This window comes from Dipodomys merriami, unplaced genomic scaffold, assembly GCF_024711535.1.
Source record: "Dipodomys merriami isolate MVZ:Mamm:240054 unplaced genomic scaffold, mDipMer1.0.p SCAF_13, whole genome shotgun sequence".
Taxonomy (NCBI): domain Eukaryota; kingdom Metazoa; phylum Chordata; class Mammalia; order Rodentia; family Heteromyidae; genus Dipodomys; species Dipodomys merriami.
In genome coordinates this window covers 37,458,567-37,472,311 of record NW_027202604.1, presented here as the reverse complement: position 1 = coordinate 37,472,311, position 13,745 = coordinate 37,458,567, and the positions used below count along the sequence as shown (strand labels likewise).

Sequence of the window (13,745 nt, the reverse complement as noted above, 5' to 3'; positions counted from 1 at the left end):
GAACTTCTGACAGCAAATACAAAACTCTTCAATGTACCTATTTACTTAACCTCACTTCACTTTTACTGGTGTCTATCACCACTAACACATCACATTGGGAAGTTGAACAGCATACATACAGGGATAAGGACTGTCATAGTTCACATTAATTTCAAGTTTATAGATTAAGAAACTATGGCAGGGGCTGGGAATGTGGCTTAGTGGTAGAGTGCTTGCCTAGCATACATGAAGCCCCAGGTTTGATTCCTCAGTACCACATACACAGAAAAAGCCGGAAGTGGCACTTGGCTTGTGGTAGAGTGCTAGCCTTGAGCAAAAGAAGTTCACAGCCAGGTACTGATGGCTCCTGTCTGTCCTAGATACTTAGGAGGCTGAGATCTGAGGATCACCGTTTGTTTTGTTTTGCCCGGTCGTGGGGCCTGAACTACTTCCGGCTTTTTTCTTATGTGGTGCTGAGGAATCGAACCCAGGGCCTCAGGCATGCAAGGCAAGCGCTCTACCACTGAGCCACCTTCCCAGCCCTTGAGGATCACCGTTTGAAGCCAGCCTGGGTAGGAAAATCTGTGAGACTCTTCAACAGACTACTCAGAAAAAGGGAGAAGTGGTGCTGTGGCTCAAGTGGAAGGACACTAGTCTTAAGGGCTAATGCCCAGGCCCTGATTTCAAGCCCCAGGACTCACACCAAAGAAATAAAATGTGGGAAGTAACTCGTTTTTGAGCACGGGCCACTTTACCCTCTTGTTCACAAGCTGGAATACTAGAGTAAGCCACTACTATGTCCCATGGAACCTCAGCCTTTTTATCTCAAGATGGGATCTTTCATTCTGTTTTGTTTTGTCAGCTGTGGGGCCTGAACTCTGGGTCTGGGCACTGTCCCTCAGCTCTTCTGCTCAAGGCGAGTGCTCTACCACTTGAGCCACAGGGCAACCTTCAGCTTTTTCTGTTTGTGGTGCTGAGGAATCGAACCCAGGGCCTCATGCATGCAAGGCAAGCACTCTGCCACTGAGGTACCTTCCCAATCCAAGATGGGATCTTTGAGGCTACCTTCTGGCCCAGACATCATTATGTGAATAGCACCAAAGCTGTGTTACAAGTGGACATTTTCAGACTGGACGGTGCCTTAGGTACAATGGGGGCGGTGTGATGGGTCACCATTCTACTAGAGTGCTGGGCCCCAAAGTGAGCCACACAACCTGGGGGAATGAAGAAGCCCAGACTCCCTCCTCACACACACACAGAGCACAGACCTCATGCGGCCCCAAAGGGGCATGAAGAAACTTTAATTAGGGGAGGGAGGATCCACGAGACTCAGAAGAGAGATAGCGCGCGTGGGAGCAGAGGAGCCAGAGTGGGCTGGAGAGCCGCTGGGAGCTCTGGAGGGCTCACCTCTCCACCTCTAGCACAGGCACTGCACTGACAGACAAGCTGCAAGGCCCCAGCTCCTAGGCATGGCTGGTAATCATGGATTCAGCCCTTGTCCCCAACCAGTGCTGGGTGATCATCTTCAGGCAAAGCCCAGGAACTGCAAAGGGTCCCTTCTCCTGGGCCCAAGGAGGCTTCGGGATAAGAGAGCAAGGGAGAGAGACTAGAGTCTGAGGCCTACCTCTCTCCCCACCTGGGGTGACACAGGGAGAAAAAAACAAGTCGCCTTCTGGCTCCAGGCCCGCCTAGACCCACAGCGACCAGTAAGGTACAATCACTGGGACCAGTCACAGCCATTGGAGGTGGAAATTGTTTTAAAAAAAAAAGAGAGAGACACACAAAGGTTAGGGTCTCCTACAAGCACAGAGTTTTAAGTTTCAGGACATTTAAAAAAAAAAAAATCTGTCCCAGCCCAGGGGACTAGCCATCAGAAGCCAGCCTGACCAGGCATGCACGTGTGCCCGGGGAAAGGTCCACTGCTGCTTTCTTGCCCAGCTAGCAAGCACACCACCCCCTCCCGCATCTGTGCCCACCCAACCAGACTCCCCGCCGCCGCTGGTGCCGCCGCCGCTGCCACTGCTCCAGGATGTGACTCCAGGACGCCTTCGCAGAAACACGCAGACACACATAGGGAGGCTGAGGGGGAGGCCGCGACATCCAGCCAGATGGTTTAAAACTGCAAAGAGAGCCAAGCAGCAGGGCGTGGTGGTTACTAGTGTGTCCCGGTAGGCCTGCGCTGAGAAGGTGGGCTGACCTGAGAGCTCACAACTGTGAGGGCTGGGCTGAGGCTCAATCTTAAATCCAGCTGAGACTTCAGCAATAACCTATGTCATTGCAGAAAAACTAGGGGTTTGGGGCTTCCCCACAGCTCCCCCGACACTGCCTTGTTTGCTGGGTCAAATCTGGTTCTTTAAACATGGAGTTCGTATCCAAGGGGCCTGAGGAATGAACTGGCCAAGAGGAGAGGAATCAGGATCTGGTGTTACCTATCAAGCTCTGGGGGTTACGCCAAAAAGTCTTAGAAATGTTTTCTGCCTTCATCTCCCTATGGTGCCTAGAACAGTCTTGACGCTACAACAGAAGCTGGGAATCAATGGTTAAGGACTAAATGCAGCCCAACACTACCTGGTCCACGCAGAAGTCAAAAATGCTGAATTAGCCGGGCGCTGGTGGCTCACGCCTGTACTCCTAGCTACTCAGGAGGCTGAGATCTGAGGATTGCGGTTCAAAGCCAGCCTGGGCAGGAGAGACCGTGAGACTCCTATCTCCAATAAACCACCAGAAAACCGGAAGTGGCGCTGTAGCTCAAGCGGTAGAGCGCTCGCCTTGAGCTGAAGAGCTGAGGGACAGCACCCAGGCCCAGAGTTCAAGCCCCACGACCGACAAAAAAAAAAAAAAAAAAGCTGAATTATACCACCCTTCCATTACAGGGGAACCAAGGCTTCCTAGAACCCTGGCCTTCCACCAATCATAGAAGGCTTACCAAGTACCAGGCAATATGCTTTCATAAGAAATCACATGTACTACTCAGCTTCTCTGAGAGAATTATTAACACACCATCCTCCTTTCGGTGAACCTGCCAGGCACACAGCACAGCTTCCTGCACGCTAGCACAGTATAATTAGGCCCCAGGGAAGTGGGTGGATTCTGTATTTAGGAATCTGGGCTCCTCCTGGGCTGCATGTATATTGGTAGCAGTAAACACCAAACCTACCACCCAGGGAGCGCAGTCAACTCTGAGTGGAATGTTTCAACAAACCAAAGGTTGTTTTGGAAGAAGGAAAAAAAGAAAGTCATGTCCCAACTATCTGGACAAGAACAACTCTGCCGTCAGTCCTTCAATATAAACAATTCCTCCCTGAAAAGGACTGTAGTCTTCTGAGTAGACACATAAACAACTTAAGAGGGAACTGAAGCTGCAAGTCTTGCAGTGATGGGAAGGAAATAAGTAAAAAAAAATCATGACTTAAGCCTAAGAAACAGACACTGAAAAAAAAAAAATTTAAGTCTGCTATAGGTGTGGAATTACACAATGATTATCTGGTCTACATTCCCACGATCCACAAATTACTTCACGAAGGACGTCATGAACATTTTTTTTGGGGGGGGGGGTGTGGTTGTGGGGCTTCAACTAGCCTAGGAACTGTCCCTGAGTCTTTTTTACTCAAAGCTAGTGCTCTACCACTTTGAACCACAGCTCCACTTCTAGTTTTCGGGTAGTTAATAGAAGGTAAGAGTCTCATAGACGTTAACCCAGGCTGGCTTTGAACTGCGACCCTCAGATCTCATCCTCCTGAGATTACAGGCGTGAGGCATTAGCACCTTCAAATGTCACAGACATTTTAAGACACACAAATTAACAAGAGACAAATGACATCCAATATCCAGCGGCTTAAAGGCGGCCAGCCAGTTGTTACCCAGTGGTCCTATGGACCTCAGGAGATAAGAGCACACAGCTATCAGGGCAGATGTGAAACTTGCCCTGTAACTCAGGAAAGCTGGATGGGCAACTTAGATTCTCTTCCTTTTTTTTTTTAGTCAGTCGTGGGGCTTGAACTCTGAGCCTGGGTGCTGTCCCTCAGCTCTTCAGCTCAAGGCAAGCGCTCTACCACTTCAGCCACAGCACCACTTCCAGTTTTCTGGTGGTTTATTGGAGATAAGAGTTTCATGGACTTTCCTGCACGGGCTGGCTTTGAACCGCGATCCTCAGATCTTAGCTTCCTTAGTAGCTAGGATTACAGGGTGAGCCACTGGCACCCGGCCTTTTCTTGCTAGTCCTAGGGCTTGAACTCTGGGCCTGGGAGCTATCTCTGAGTTTCATTTGCTCAAGCTAGTACTCTATTACTTGACCCACAGCACCACTTCCAGGTTTTTTGAGTAATTTATTGGAGTTAAGAGCCTCACAGACCTTCCTGCCTAGGCTGGCTTCAAAATATGATCCTCAGATCTCAGCCTCCTGAGTAGCTAGGATTACAGACATGAGCCACTGATGCCTGACTTACATTCTTGAGGAACTCCTCAGCCACGATGCGCGCACGGGCGTTGACTGACAGCTTCATCTCACTGATCTCCTTGTCGATCTCCTCCATGAAGTGGATCACAAAGTCCACCAACTTGTGTTTGTACATCTGCTCTGTGTGGAAGTTGGTGATGAGAAAACTGATGTCATAACCCTATGGAAGAAAGTGAGTAGGGAAAGGGAAGAAATGGGAATTACCACACAAGGACACGCAGCAGGCCTCATACATGCTCCCAGCTGGCTGTGACTTTCTCCCAAGTAACATGTCCTTCAGCCAGCAGCCCACTGGCTTTGGAGATGGGGGGAGACCTATGTGGGACCCAAGCAACTGAGCCAGGTTGAAGAGTCTGTATATCAAACATCTCTGTGAGACTGATGTGGCACAGAGGCGGGGAGAATGGAAGCACTGGAATCTTGTTTAGAAGAATTCAATCAAATAAGAAACGGAGGTGAGGGCTAGGAATGCAGCTTGGTGGTAGAGTGTTTGCCTAGCATGCATGAAATGCTGGGTTCCATTCCTCAGTACCACATACACAGAAAAAGCCAGAAGTGGCGCTGTGGCTCAAGTGGTAGAGTGCTAATCCTGAGCAAAGAAGAAGCTCAGGGGCAGTGCTCAGGCCCTGAATTCAAGCCCCAGGAGGACTGCCCCCCCCCAAAAAAAAAAAAGATGACCTGGCAAGAAATTTACAGAAAGGATTCAAATACAAAGTCAAGAAAACTCCAATAGTAAGGGAAGGATTCCTAATTCATTGTACTGTTTTCATTGTAAGACCTTAGGAAGATGTGCAATACATAAACTCAACTTTTCCCAAACTTGCAAGCTCTCTTGCCACCACTCCAGCTGAGATGAAGGCCAACTCAATTCAGGCAATGGATGCTTTATGACTGAAGCAGCAGCAATACTGGTTCAAGAAATAATCTCACACAGTGAGACCAAAGGAGGATACTCTTAGGAGAGGAACACAAAGGTACAATGCCTATGTGCATCTCATCATATAAGATATATCTGGCCAGGTGCTAGTGCTATTCAGGAGGCTGAGATATGAGGATCACGGTTCAAATCCAGCCTGGGCAGGAAAATACATGAGAGCTTCCTATCTTCAAAAAATTACTCAGGGGCTGGGAATTTGGCTCAGTGGTAGAGTGCTTGCCTTGTATGCATGAGGCCCTGGGTTCAATTCCCCAGCACCATATATAGGCAGAAAAAAGGCGGGAGGGGTGCTGTGGCTCAAGCGGTAGGGTGTTAGCCTTGAGCTGAAGAGCTGAGGGACAGCACCCAGGCCCAGAGTTCAGCCCCCATGACAAAAAAAAAAAATTACTCAGAAAAAGCTGGAAGTGGTGCTGTGGCTCAAGTGGTAGAATGCTAGCCTTGAGCATAGAGAGGCTCAGGCCAGAGCTCAGGCCCAGAGTTCATGCCCCACTATCAGCAAAAATAAAAATAAAAATAAATCTTGTGGTGGGGATGGGAGGAAACAATTGGGAGTGGCACTGTGGCTCAAGTGGCATCATGCTTGCCTTGAGCAAAGAGAAGGTCAGGCCACAATATTGACAACGCACCTCATTAAGGTTAAAATGTGTTTGTGACTTTAAGTATCACTATTCCACAATACTGTGAAATTTATGTAATCACAAACTCAATATATATACACACTCAGACCCTGACTTCAAGCCCCAGGAGCAGGGGGGAGGGGGATCTCAAGCTACTCAGGAGGCTGAGGTCTGAGGATCGAAGATTGAAGCTAGACTCTTATCTCCAAATAACTGACAAAAAGCAGGAAGTAGAGCTATGGATCAAGTGGTACAGTGCTAGCCTCCTGAGTGAAAAGCTAAGGGACAGAGCCTAGGAGTTCAAGTCCCAGCGATGACACAAAAAAAGAAAAAATATGCCAGGCCACTGAGTGACAGAATTCCAGGAATGAACATAAGGAACTCTGCACAGGTGTTACCTCTACTGGTTTCCTTCGAAGGATGAAGAAGTTTTCTGCTCGCATCATCATAAAGCGCATGAACTTATGACATAAAATCTTCTCAATCTCATCAGCCTGGAGGGAAGAAAGAAGAAAAGAAAAGAAAGCTAACACTTCCATAGCTGCAGACCCCTTCCCCTCTCCTGGCTCACAGGACGTGGCAGGTCTGGTGTAGAAGTAATCCCTGCCTACACTGCAAATGGCTGCTAAGTGAAAAGAGGTATTTTCCATCACCCCTAAGTTCATGGGCATTACTGCAGTCCCCCTCACCCATTCCTATTCTGGCACACTGTACTGAGGTTGCCTTTACCATGCTTATGTCCTGAGTGCAGAAAGCACACTACCTGGCTGTAGGCACAGCTGTAGGCACACGCTGAACATCAGACAACCCTGAACATTCTCCCTTCTTTTATTTTTTAAAAATTTATTTTATTTAGTTTTTTTTTTTAGGTCCTGGGGCCTGAACTCTGGGCCTGGGTGCTGTTCCTCAGCTCTTCACCTCAAGGCTAGCGCTCTACCACTTGAGCCACAGCGCCACTTCTGGCTTTTTCTGCTTATGTGGTGCTGAGGAATCAAATCCAGGGCCTTATGCATGCGAGGCAAGCGCTCTACCACTAAGCCACCTTCCCAGCCCCTCTCCCTTCTTTTAAACTCTCAATATTTTTTTTTTTTTTTTAAATTTTTGGGTCCAGTTGTGGGGCCTGAACTTTAGGCCTGGGAACTGTCCCTCAGCTTTCAGCTCAAGGCTAGCGTTCTACCACTTGAGCCACAGCACCACTTCCGGCTTTTTTTTCTTTTTGCTTATGTGGTGCTGGGGAATCGAACCCAGGGCCTCATGCATGCAAGGCAAGCACTCTACCACTGAGCCACCTTCCCAGCCCCTAAACTCTCAATATTTCTAAAACAATTATGCAGCAAGGAACTTGATGTCCTCCATACCTCCAGGTATCCCGCATAAAGGCGGGAAAGGGTGATACTAAAAAAAAAAAAAAAAAAGGACTCTATACTGACTTATGTAACTGTAACTCCTTTGTACATGATCACCTTTATAATAACAATTCAAAAAACCCCAGAAAAAACAAAAACTCCCCTCTTAGGCCTCAGGATCGAAACTCTCTGGTAAACAGTATCTAGTCTGAATTTGGTAACACTGTTCTGTTCTTGTGTTTACTTTCGGCATCCTCCACTATTGTGGCAAGTGACAACTGTTTTTCCACTTATGGTTTACGCATTTCTTTTCAAATTTAAGTAAAAGGAACTAAATTAGGGCTGGGAATGTGGTTTAGCAATAGAGTGCTTTCCTAACATGCATGAAGCCCTGGATTTTTTTTTTTTTTTTGGGGGGGAAGGTCAGTCGTGGGGTTTGAACTCGGGCCTGGGCCCTGTCCCTGCACTCTTCAGCTCAAGGCGAGTGCTCTACCGCTTGAGCCACAGCGCCACTTTCGGTTTTCTAGTGGTTTTTTTTTGGTAGATAAGAGTCTCACGGACTTTCCTGCCCAGGCTGGCTTTGAACCGCGATCCTTAGATCTCAGCCTACTGAGTAGCTAGGATTACAGGCGTGAGCCACCGGCACCTGGCGAAGTCATGGATTTTATTCCTCAGATTCACATAAACAGAAAAAGCCAGAAGTGGTGCTGTAGCTCAAGCAGTAGAATGCTAGCCTTTAGCAAAAGCAGCTCAGGGACAGTGCCCAGGCCCTGAGCTCAAACCCCAGGACAGGCAAAAAATAAAAACAAATAAACTACCAGGGTACTTGTGGCTCCTGCCTATAATCTAAGCTAATCAGGGGGCTGAGTTCTGGGGATCTCAGTTTGAAACCAGTTGGGGCAGTGTCCACAAGATACTTTATCTCCAATTACAAGCAAAAAAGCTGTATTGAAGGCATGGTTAAGTGGTACAGCACCAAATGTGAGCAAAGAAGCCAAGCAAGAGAGCAAGTCCCTGGGTTCAAGTTCCAATGCAGATTTTTTCCCGAGTAAAATACACACACACACACACACACACACACACACACACACACACACACACACACACGCGCGCGCGCGCACGCGCACACACACACACACACACTCTTTATATATATTAAACTGGCTCTGTGGCACTGTCTGTCCTTCCTGGTTTAGAGCAAGCTCTGAACTCCAGGCCTTCTTCAAGACAACTCACCTGTTTCACTGCGATGCTGACCCGAACAGAATTGATGGAGCCCTCAATCAGAACCTTTTCCTTCTCATTCCTGCTGATGGTAACAGGCTGTAATAGGAGCTCTTTGCTACTCCTGAAATCATAAAATAAGAGGCCTCTGAAATACCAATATGCCAGTCACAGCAACCCACAATATGCCCTGGAATCTCTATCTGAGACTGGAGAGTCTAAGAAACACAAGGTTCCCAACACAGGTCCTCCAATATGGAGGCTAGGAAATGTTTCCTTCAGCAAAAATGCATACACTGTAGAGTAAGGGTGACAGGTTTTGAAATCTGTCCACGTCTGTCACATTCCGTGGCGTGTAACCCTTTTAGAATCTCATCCCCTTTTCTGTGAAGTAAGGGCATCCTTTCCACATGTGAGCATTGAGAGACATTAAAATGCACAGCCGGTGCTTATGGCTCATGCCTGTAATCCTAGCTACTGAGGAGACAGAAATCTGAGGTTCACAGTTCAAAGCCAGCCCAGGCAGGAAAGTCTGTAAGATTCCTTTTTTTTTTTTTTTTTTGTTAGTTGTGGGACTTGAACTCAGGGCCTGGGTGCTGTCCCTGAAATTTTCTGCTTAAGGCGGTTGCTCTCTACCACTTAAAGCACACCTCCACTTCAAGCTTCTTTTTTTGTTAGTTACTTAGAGGTAAGAGTCTTACTGACTTTCCTGCCTGGGTTGGCTTCCATCTGTGGTCCTCAGATCTCAGCCTCCTGAACAGCTAGAATGACAGGCATGAGCCACCAGCGCCCAGCTGAATTCCCTTTTTAATTGGCCAGTGGCTTTGAGTCCATAGGAGATACTTTAGGAACAGCTAAATACACCTTTTCTTTTTTCTTTTTTTGGTCGTGGGGTTTGAACTCTGGGCTTGGGCACTGTCCCTGTGCTCTTCAGCTCAAGGCAAGCGCTTGAGCCACAGTGCCACTTCCCTTAATACATTTTATCACACAATCTTGCTGAAGGAACTCCTCCCATGTACCATGCCCCACCAACCCATAGCTCTACTTCCTTTACTTCAAATTGAAAACCATCTGGAGGCCAGAAAAAAATGTCAACTGAAGTTGTGCTGACAATTCTAAGCTCATAGCACCCTCTAAACAAGTCATCCCAGTGTGCAGCACCCCTCATCCCCCACGCTGACCTTTTACTTTCCTACCTGACTTCCACTTCCGGCTTGTTGTGTCTTTCCACAACCTGAGAGGAGAAATTCTCCAGGCAGAGGGCAGCCTGCAGTGTGGCCCGCACGGCACTCAGGTAGGGGCGGAGAGTGGCAGTCTGTTAGAACAAACCAGGAGGTGGGAAGGGTCAGAACCTGCCTCACCAAACGCACCAAACCCCTGGCTCCCAAGTGAACACAAAAGCCTGCATCCTCAAGTTACCTTTCAGTCTAGTCTCAAGTGGCAGTTCTCAACAGGAAACAATTCCTGCCACAGATACTTGACAATGTGTCAAACACATGTCTGACTGTCATAATCAGGTAAAGATGTGCTTAGATATGGAGTGGATACAGGTCAGACATGCTGCTAAACATCCTACCATGCACAAGAATTATCCAGCCTTAAATGTCAAAGGTGCTGAGGCTGAGTAACTGACTATACAGGCACACAGTTGACTGTCCACCATCTACTATGCTAAAAGTGTATACAAGTCTACAGTTTGCCACGGAGTGAGTGAGCTGGAAATTCAAAGATTGTCCATGCAGAAATAGCTCACCTGTGTAGAGGATAAAAAAGGAGGGAGGAAGTGTTTAAGAATTAGAAGTAATCTATATCAAATGAAGAAGAAACTGGTTTTGACTGGTAACAAGACCAGGATGATTTCAGGAGACAAAGTAGAATGAGAATCTTCTCAGCGGAAGGGATCAGCTTCAAGTATGCTGGTCACTTAGTCAAGTTCTTTCTCACCTTAGGACTTGACACAGACTGAACTGTCTGCAGGCTTTCCTCCCTGTTTGCTTAAGTCATCCAGAGTTTAGCTTATTAGAGAAGGCTTCTTCCTTTCTCAGAAGTCTTTCTTAGCCGGGTGCCGGTGGCTCACGCCTATAATCCTAGCTACTCAGGAGGCTGAGATCTGAGGATCACAGTTCAAAGCCAGCCCGGGCAGGAAAGTCCGTGAGACTCTGAGATTCTTATCTCCAATAAAACCACTAGAAAGCCGGGCGCTGGTGGCTCACGCCTGTAATCCTAGCTACTCAGGAGGCTGAGATCTGAGGATCGCGGTTCAAAGCCAGCCCGGGCAGGAGAGACCGTGAGACTCCTATCTCCAATAAACCACCAGAAAACCGGAAGTGGCGCTGTAGCTCAAGTGGTAGAGCGCTCGCCTTGAGCTGAAGAGCTGAGGGACAGCGCCCAGGCCCAGAGTTCAAGCCCCAAGGCCGACCAAAAAAAAAAAAAAAAAAACACTAGAAAACCGGAAGTGGCGCTGTGGCTCAAGTGGTAGAGCACTTGCTTTGAGCTGAAGAGCACAGGGACAGCACCCAAGCCCAGTGTTCAAGCCCCACAACCGACCAAAAAAAAAAAAAAAAGTCTTGACTTTTCCCCTCATTGCATTTATTATAATTTACAGTGACACATCCTTTGTTTCATCTGTAAAGTTGGTTCCTCACTAGACACTAAGGCTCATAGTCTATAGACCACATCTACTTTATTCATGAGGCCTATTTTATTCAGTTACATACTTTGCAGCTAGCTTAATATCTAACTTACTGTTACTAAATGTTCTATAGAAATAAACACATGAATTCACTAACTTAATACTCTAACAAAAGGATATTATGAGTTCCAGAGAGAGTAATGAGTACAAGGTTTATGTACCTGAAAAGCATTTTAAGTTGTATAGATGAGGCTATGATGGCAAACTGAATAAGATTATTATTTCAAATGCCAGGCTACTGAGTTAGCTTCTTTTTTCCTAAGATAAGAACCCTGGGGGCTTTCTGAGGAGGAAGTTGTGTGACTGTGGCTGCACTGTGGCTCTCTGAAGAATGGATTGGAAAGGGAAGTGAGACACATATGTATATATGTATATTTATAAACTTTTTTTTTTTTTACAAGAAGTGTTGCTGGGCACTGGTGGCTCACGCCTGTAATCCTAGCTACTCAGAAGATTGAGATCTGAGGATCACAGTTCAAAGCCAGCCCAGGCAGGAGAAAGTCCATGAGACTCTCATCTCCAATTAACCACCAGGAAACTGGAAGTGGTGCTGTGGCTCAAGTAATAGAGCGATAGCCTTGAGCTAAAGAGCTGAGGGACAGCGCCCAGGCCCAAAGTTCAAGCCCCATGACTGGGGGGGAAAAAGTGTCAATGCAGGCAGGGGCAGTGAAGAGGACATTCAGTCAGAGGGGGCTGGACTGACATCTGATGCAGAAGAAAATTTTTTTAAAAGATCCCAATGAACTGTGGTGCACTCCTATGGCTCAGAAGCAACATGCTTGCCTACCTTGTATGAAGCTCTAGATTTGACCCTTGGCAACACAGAACCTTTTTCTCTGTCAAGGGCCATTTACATTGTTCTCAGCCACATAATTATCAGTATGGGCAGATGGCTGTAGGCAGTGGTCATCAAGAGGCAGCACGAGAGTTTATCCCAACATGCACCAAATGATTTCAAGGGTCTTATAAGGCCCTAGGGTTGGCTTAGAAATTGCCCGCCCTTGATCCATACTGTGGAAAAGACAACATAATACAGGAAAAATGAGTGGTGGTTTGGGTTAGAGGGGTCCGAAGTGGATGGGTTACAAAGAGACCTGAGAAAACTTTATGGCGATGTATCCTGAGTCCAGTAGTTACATGGCTGTTTTTGGTAACATTTATACACAATAGACCTAAAAGTGAGCTGGGCACCAGTGGCTCATGCCTGCCATCCTAGTTACCGCAGGAGACTGAAATAGAGGATTGCAATGGGAAGCCAGCCCGAGGAAGAAAAAGTCTTATCTCCTATCAGCCAACAAAAGTCCGGAAGTGGAACTGTGACTCAATTAGTAGCCTTGGGCAAAAGAGCGAAGAGACAGGCCCTGAGTTCAAGTCCAAGTAGTAGCACAAACAAAACATAACAAACTCTACCCTGCAGGTGGCCGACACTTGCCCTTTCAAGCATAAAAGACAACAGGCTCACGAAATAGCTCAACCAACATACAAGTTTTAAAACTGTACGGGCACGTTCTCAACCGGGTTTCGAACTGAGGTATGAAGCTGAGGACAGCGAGCACCAGGTGAACGATGTCTAGCTTTAAGCCGCCTCGGGACGGCCGCCGGCCCGCCTGGCGGGAGCACTGAAAAGGTGGACGGAGGAGCTGTCGCAGGACCCCCGCGGGCCGCGGCCGGGCGGCCAGGGGCGGATCGCCCGAGAAAGCACCGGACGCGGCCCCGCCGGGCCGGGAAGGGCCGGCGCCGTCTAGGCAGCTCAACACGGGGCCGCTCGCGGAGGCAGAAGCCAGGCTGGACACGCCGACCGGAGGAGGGGGACAGGAGGGCATTCGCCCCGGAAACCGCAGGGTGGCCGAGGGGGCAGAGGGGACAGGGGGTGTGTTCGGCGCGGCTCTATTCTGGGGGGCGAGGGGAGGTGGTCTCACAGCAGGCCCCGAGGCACGACCGGAGCCCGGAGAGCCCCACGTCCGACTTGCACCGCTTCGGGGGTATTTCACGCGCGCGGCGGGGCCGGGCCGGCGGCCGAGGGCCCGCTCCGGCCGGCGGGTGTCCGCGCCCCGCCCTCCGGCCCCCACCCGCCCCGAGCCCCCACCCGGCCACGGGCCTCCGAAGCAAGCGACGGCTCCCCGCAACCCACAACCCCGAGGCTGAATGGAAGGGGGTGCGGGGTCCCCACAGCGGGCCCCGGCGCTCTCACCATCGCGGGCGCTGGCTGGGCCGGAAAGCGGAAGTACGGAAGTCGCCAGCCCCACGGCGCCTGACCTTTTGCGAGCAGCGCAGCCGCAGTCTCCGCCCCGACTTCCGGGCGATACCATCTCTGGTCTAAGCGGGGGGGGGGGGAGGCGAGCCCAAGCGCCCCGGGCTCCTTAGGACTTCTTGACGCCAGGGCCCTTCCGGTATGTTTCCAGCCCTGCATTAGTGCGCTGCGTTATGGCTTTCCCGGTACCCACGTATCTAGCTCTGGCTTGCGCCTTCCATTACTTCTAGCTTCCGCCTCCGC

General features: G+C 49.0%; 1 protein-coding gene across 1 annotated transcript; it reads right to left on the bottom strand.

Annotated features, from left to right (window-relative positions):
* Window positions 1-1,248: 1,248 nt before the first annotated feature.
* On the bottom strand, window positions 1,249-13,676 carry LOC138824791 (actin-related protein 2/3 complex subunit 4-like). Its single transcript, XM_070019068.1, has 6 exons — window positions 13,443-13,676; window positions 9,756-9,874; window positions 8,572-8,683; window positions 6,388-6,483; window positions 4,425-4,595; window positions 1,249-2,098 (listed from the first exon to the last, which is right to left on the bottom strand). The coding sequence occupies exons 1-6, from the start codon at window positions 13,659-13,661 to the stop codon at window positions 2,093-2,095; spliced, it is 723 nt and encodes a 240-aa protein (XP_069875169.1). The 5' UTR covers window positions 13,662-13,676; the 3' UTR covers window positions 1,249-2,092.
* Between the last annotated feature and the right edge of the window lie 69 nt (window positions 13,677-13,745).

Excerpts from the sequence above, each read along its gene's own strand:
- LOC138824791 (XM_070019068.1), bottom strand. The coding sequence starts at position 13,661 with ATGCAGGGCTGGAAACATACCGGAAGGGCCCTGGCGTCAAGAAGTCCT. Across the intron at positions 6,484-8,571 it reads TCAGCATCGCAGTGAAACAG|GCTGATGAGATTGAGAAGAT; the intron begins GTGAGTTGTCTT and ends TCTTCCCTCCAG. Across the intron at positions 4,596-6,387 it reads TTCGAAGGAAACCAGTAGAG|GGTTATGACATCAGTTTTCT; the intron begins GTAACACCTGTG and ends TTTCTTCCATAG.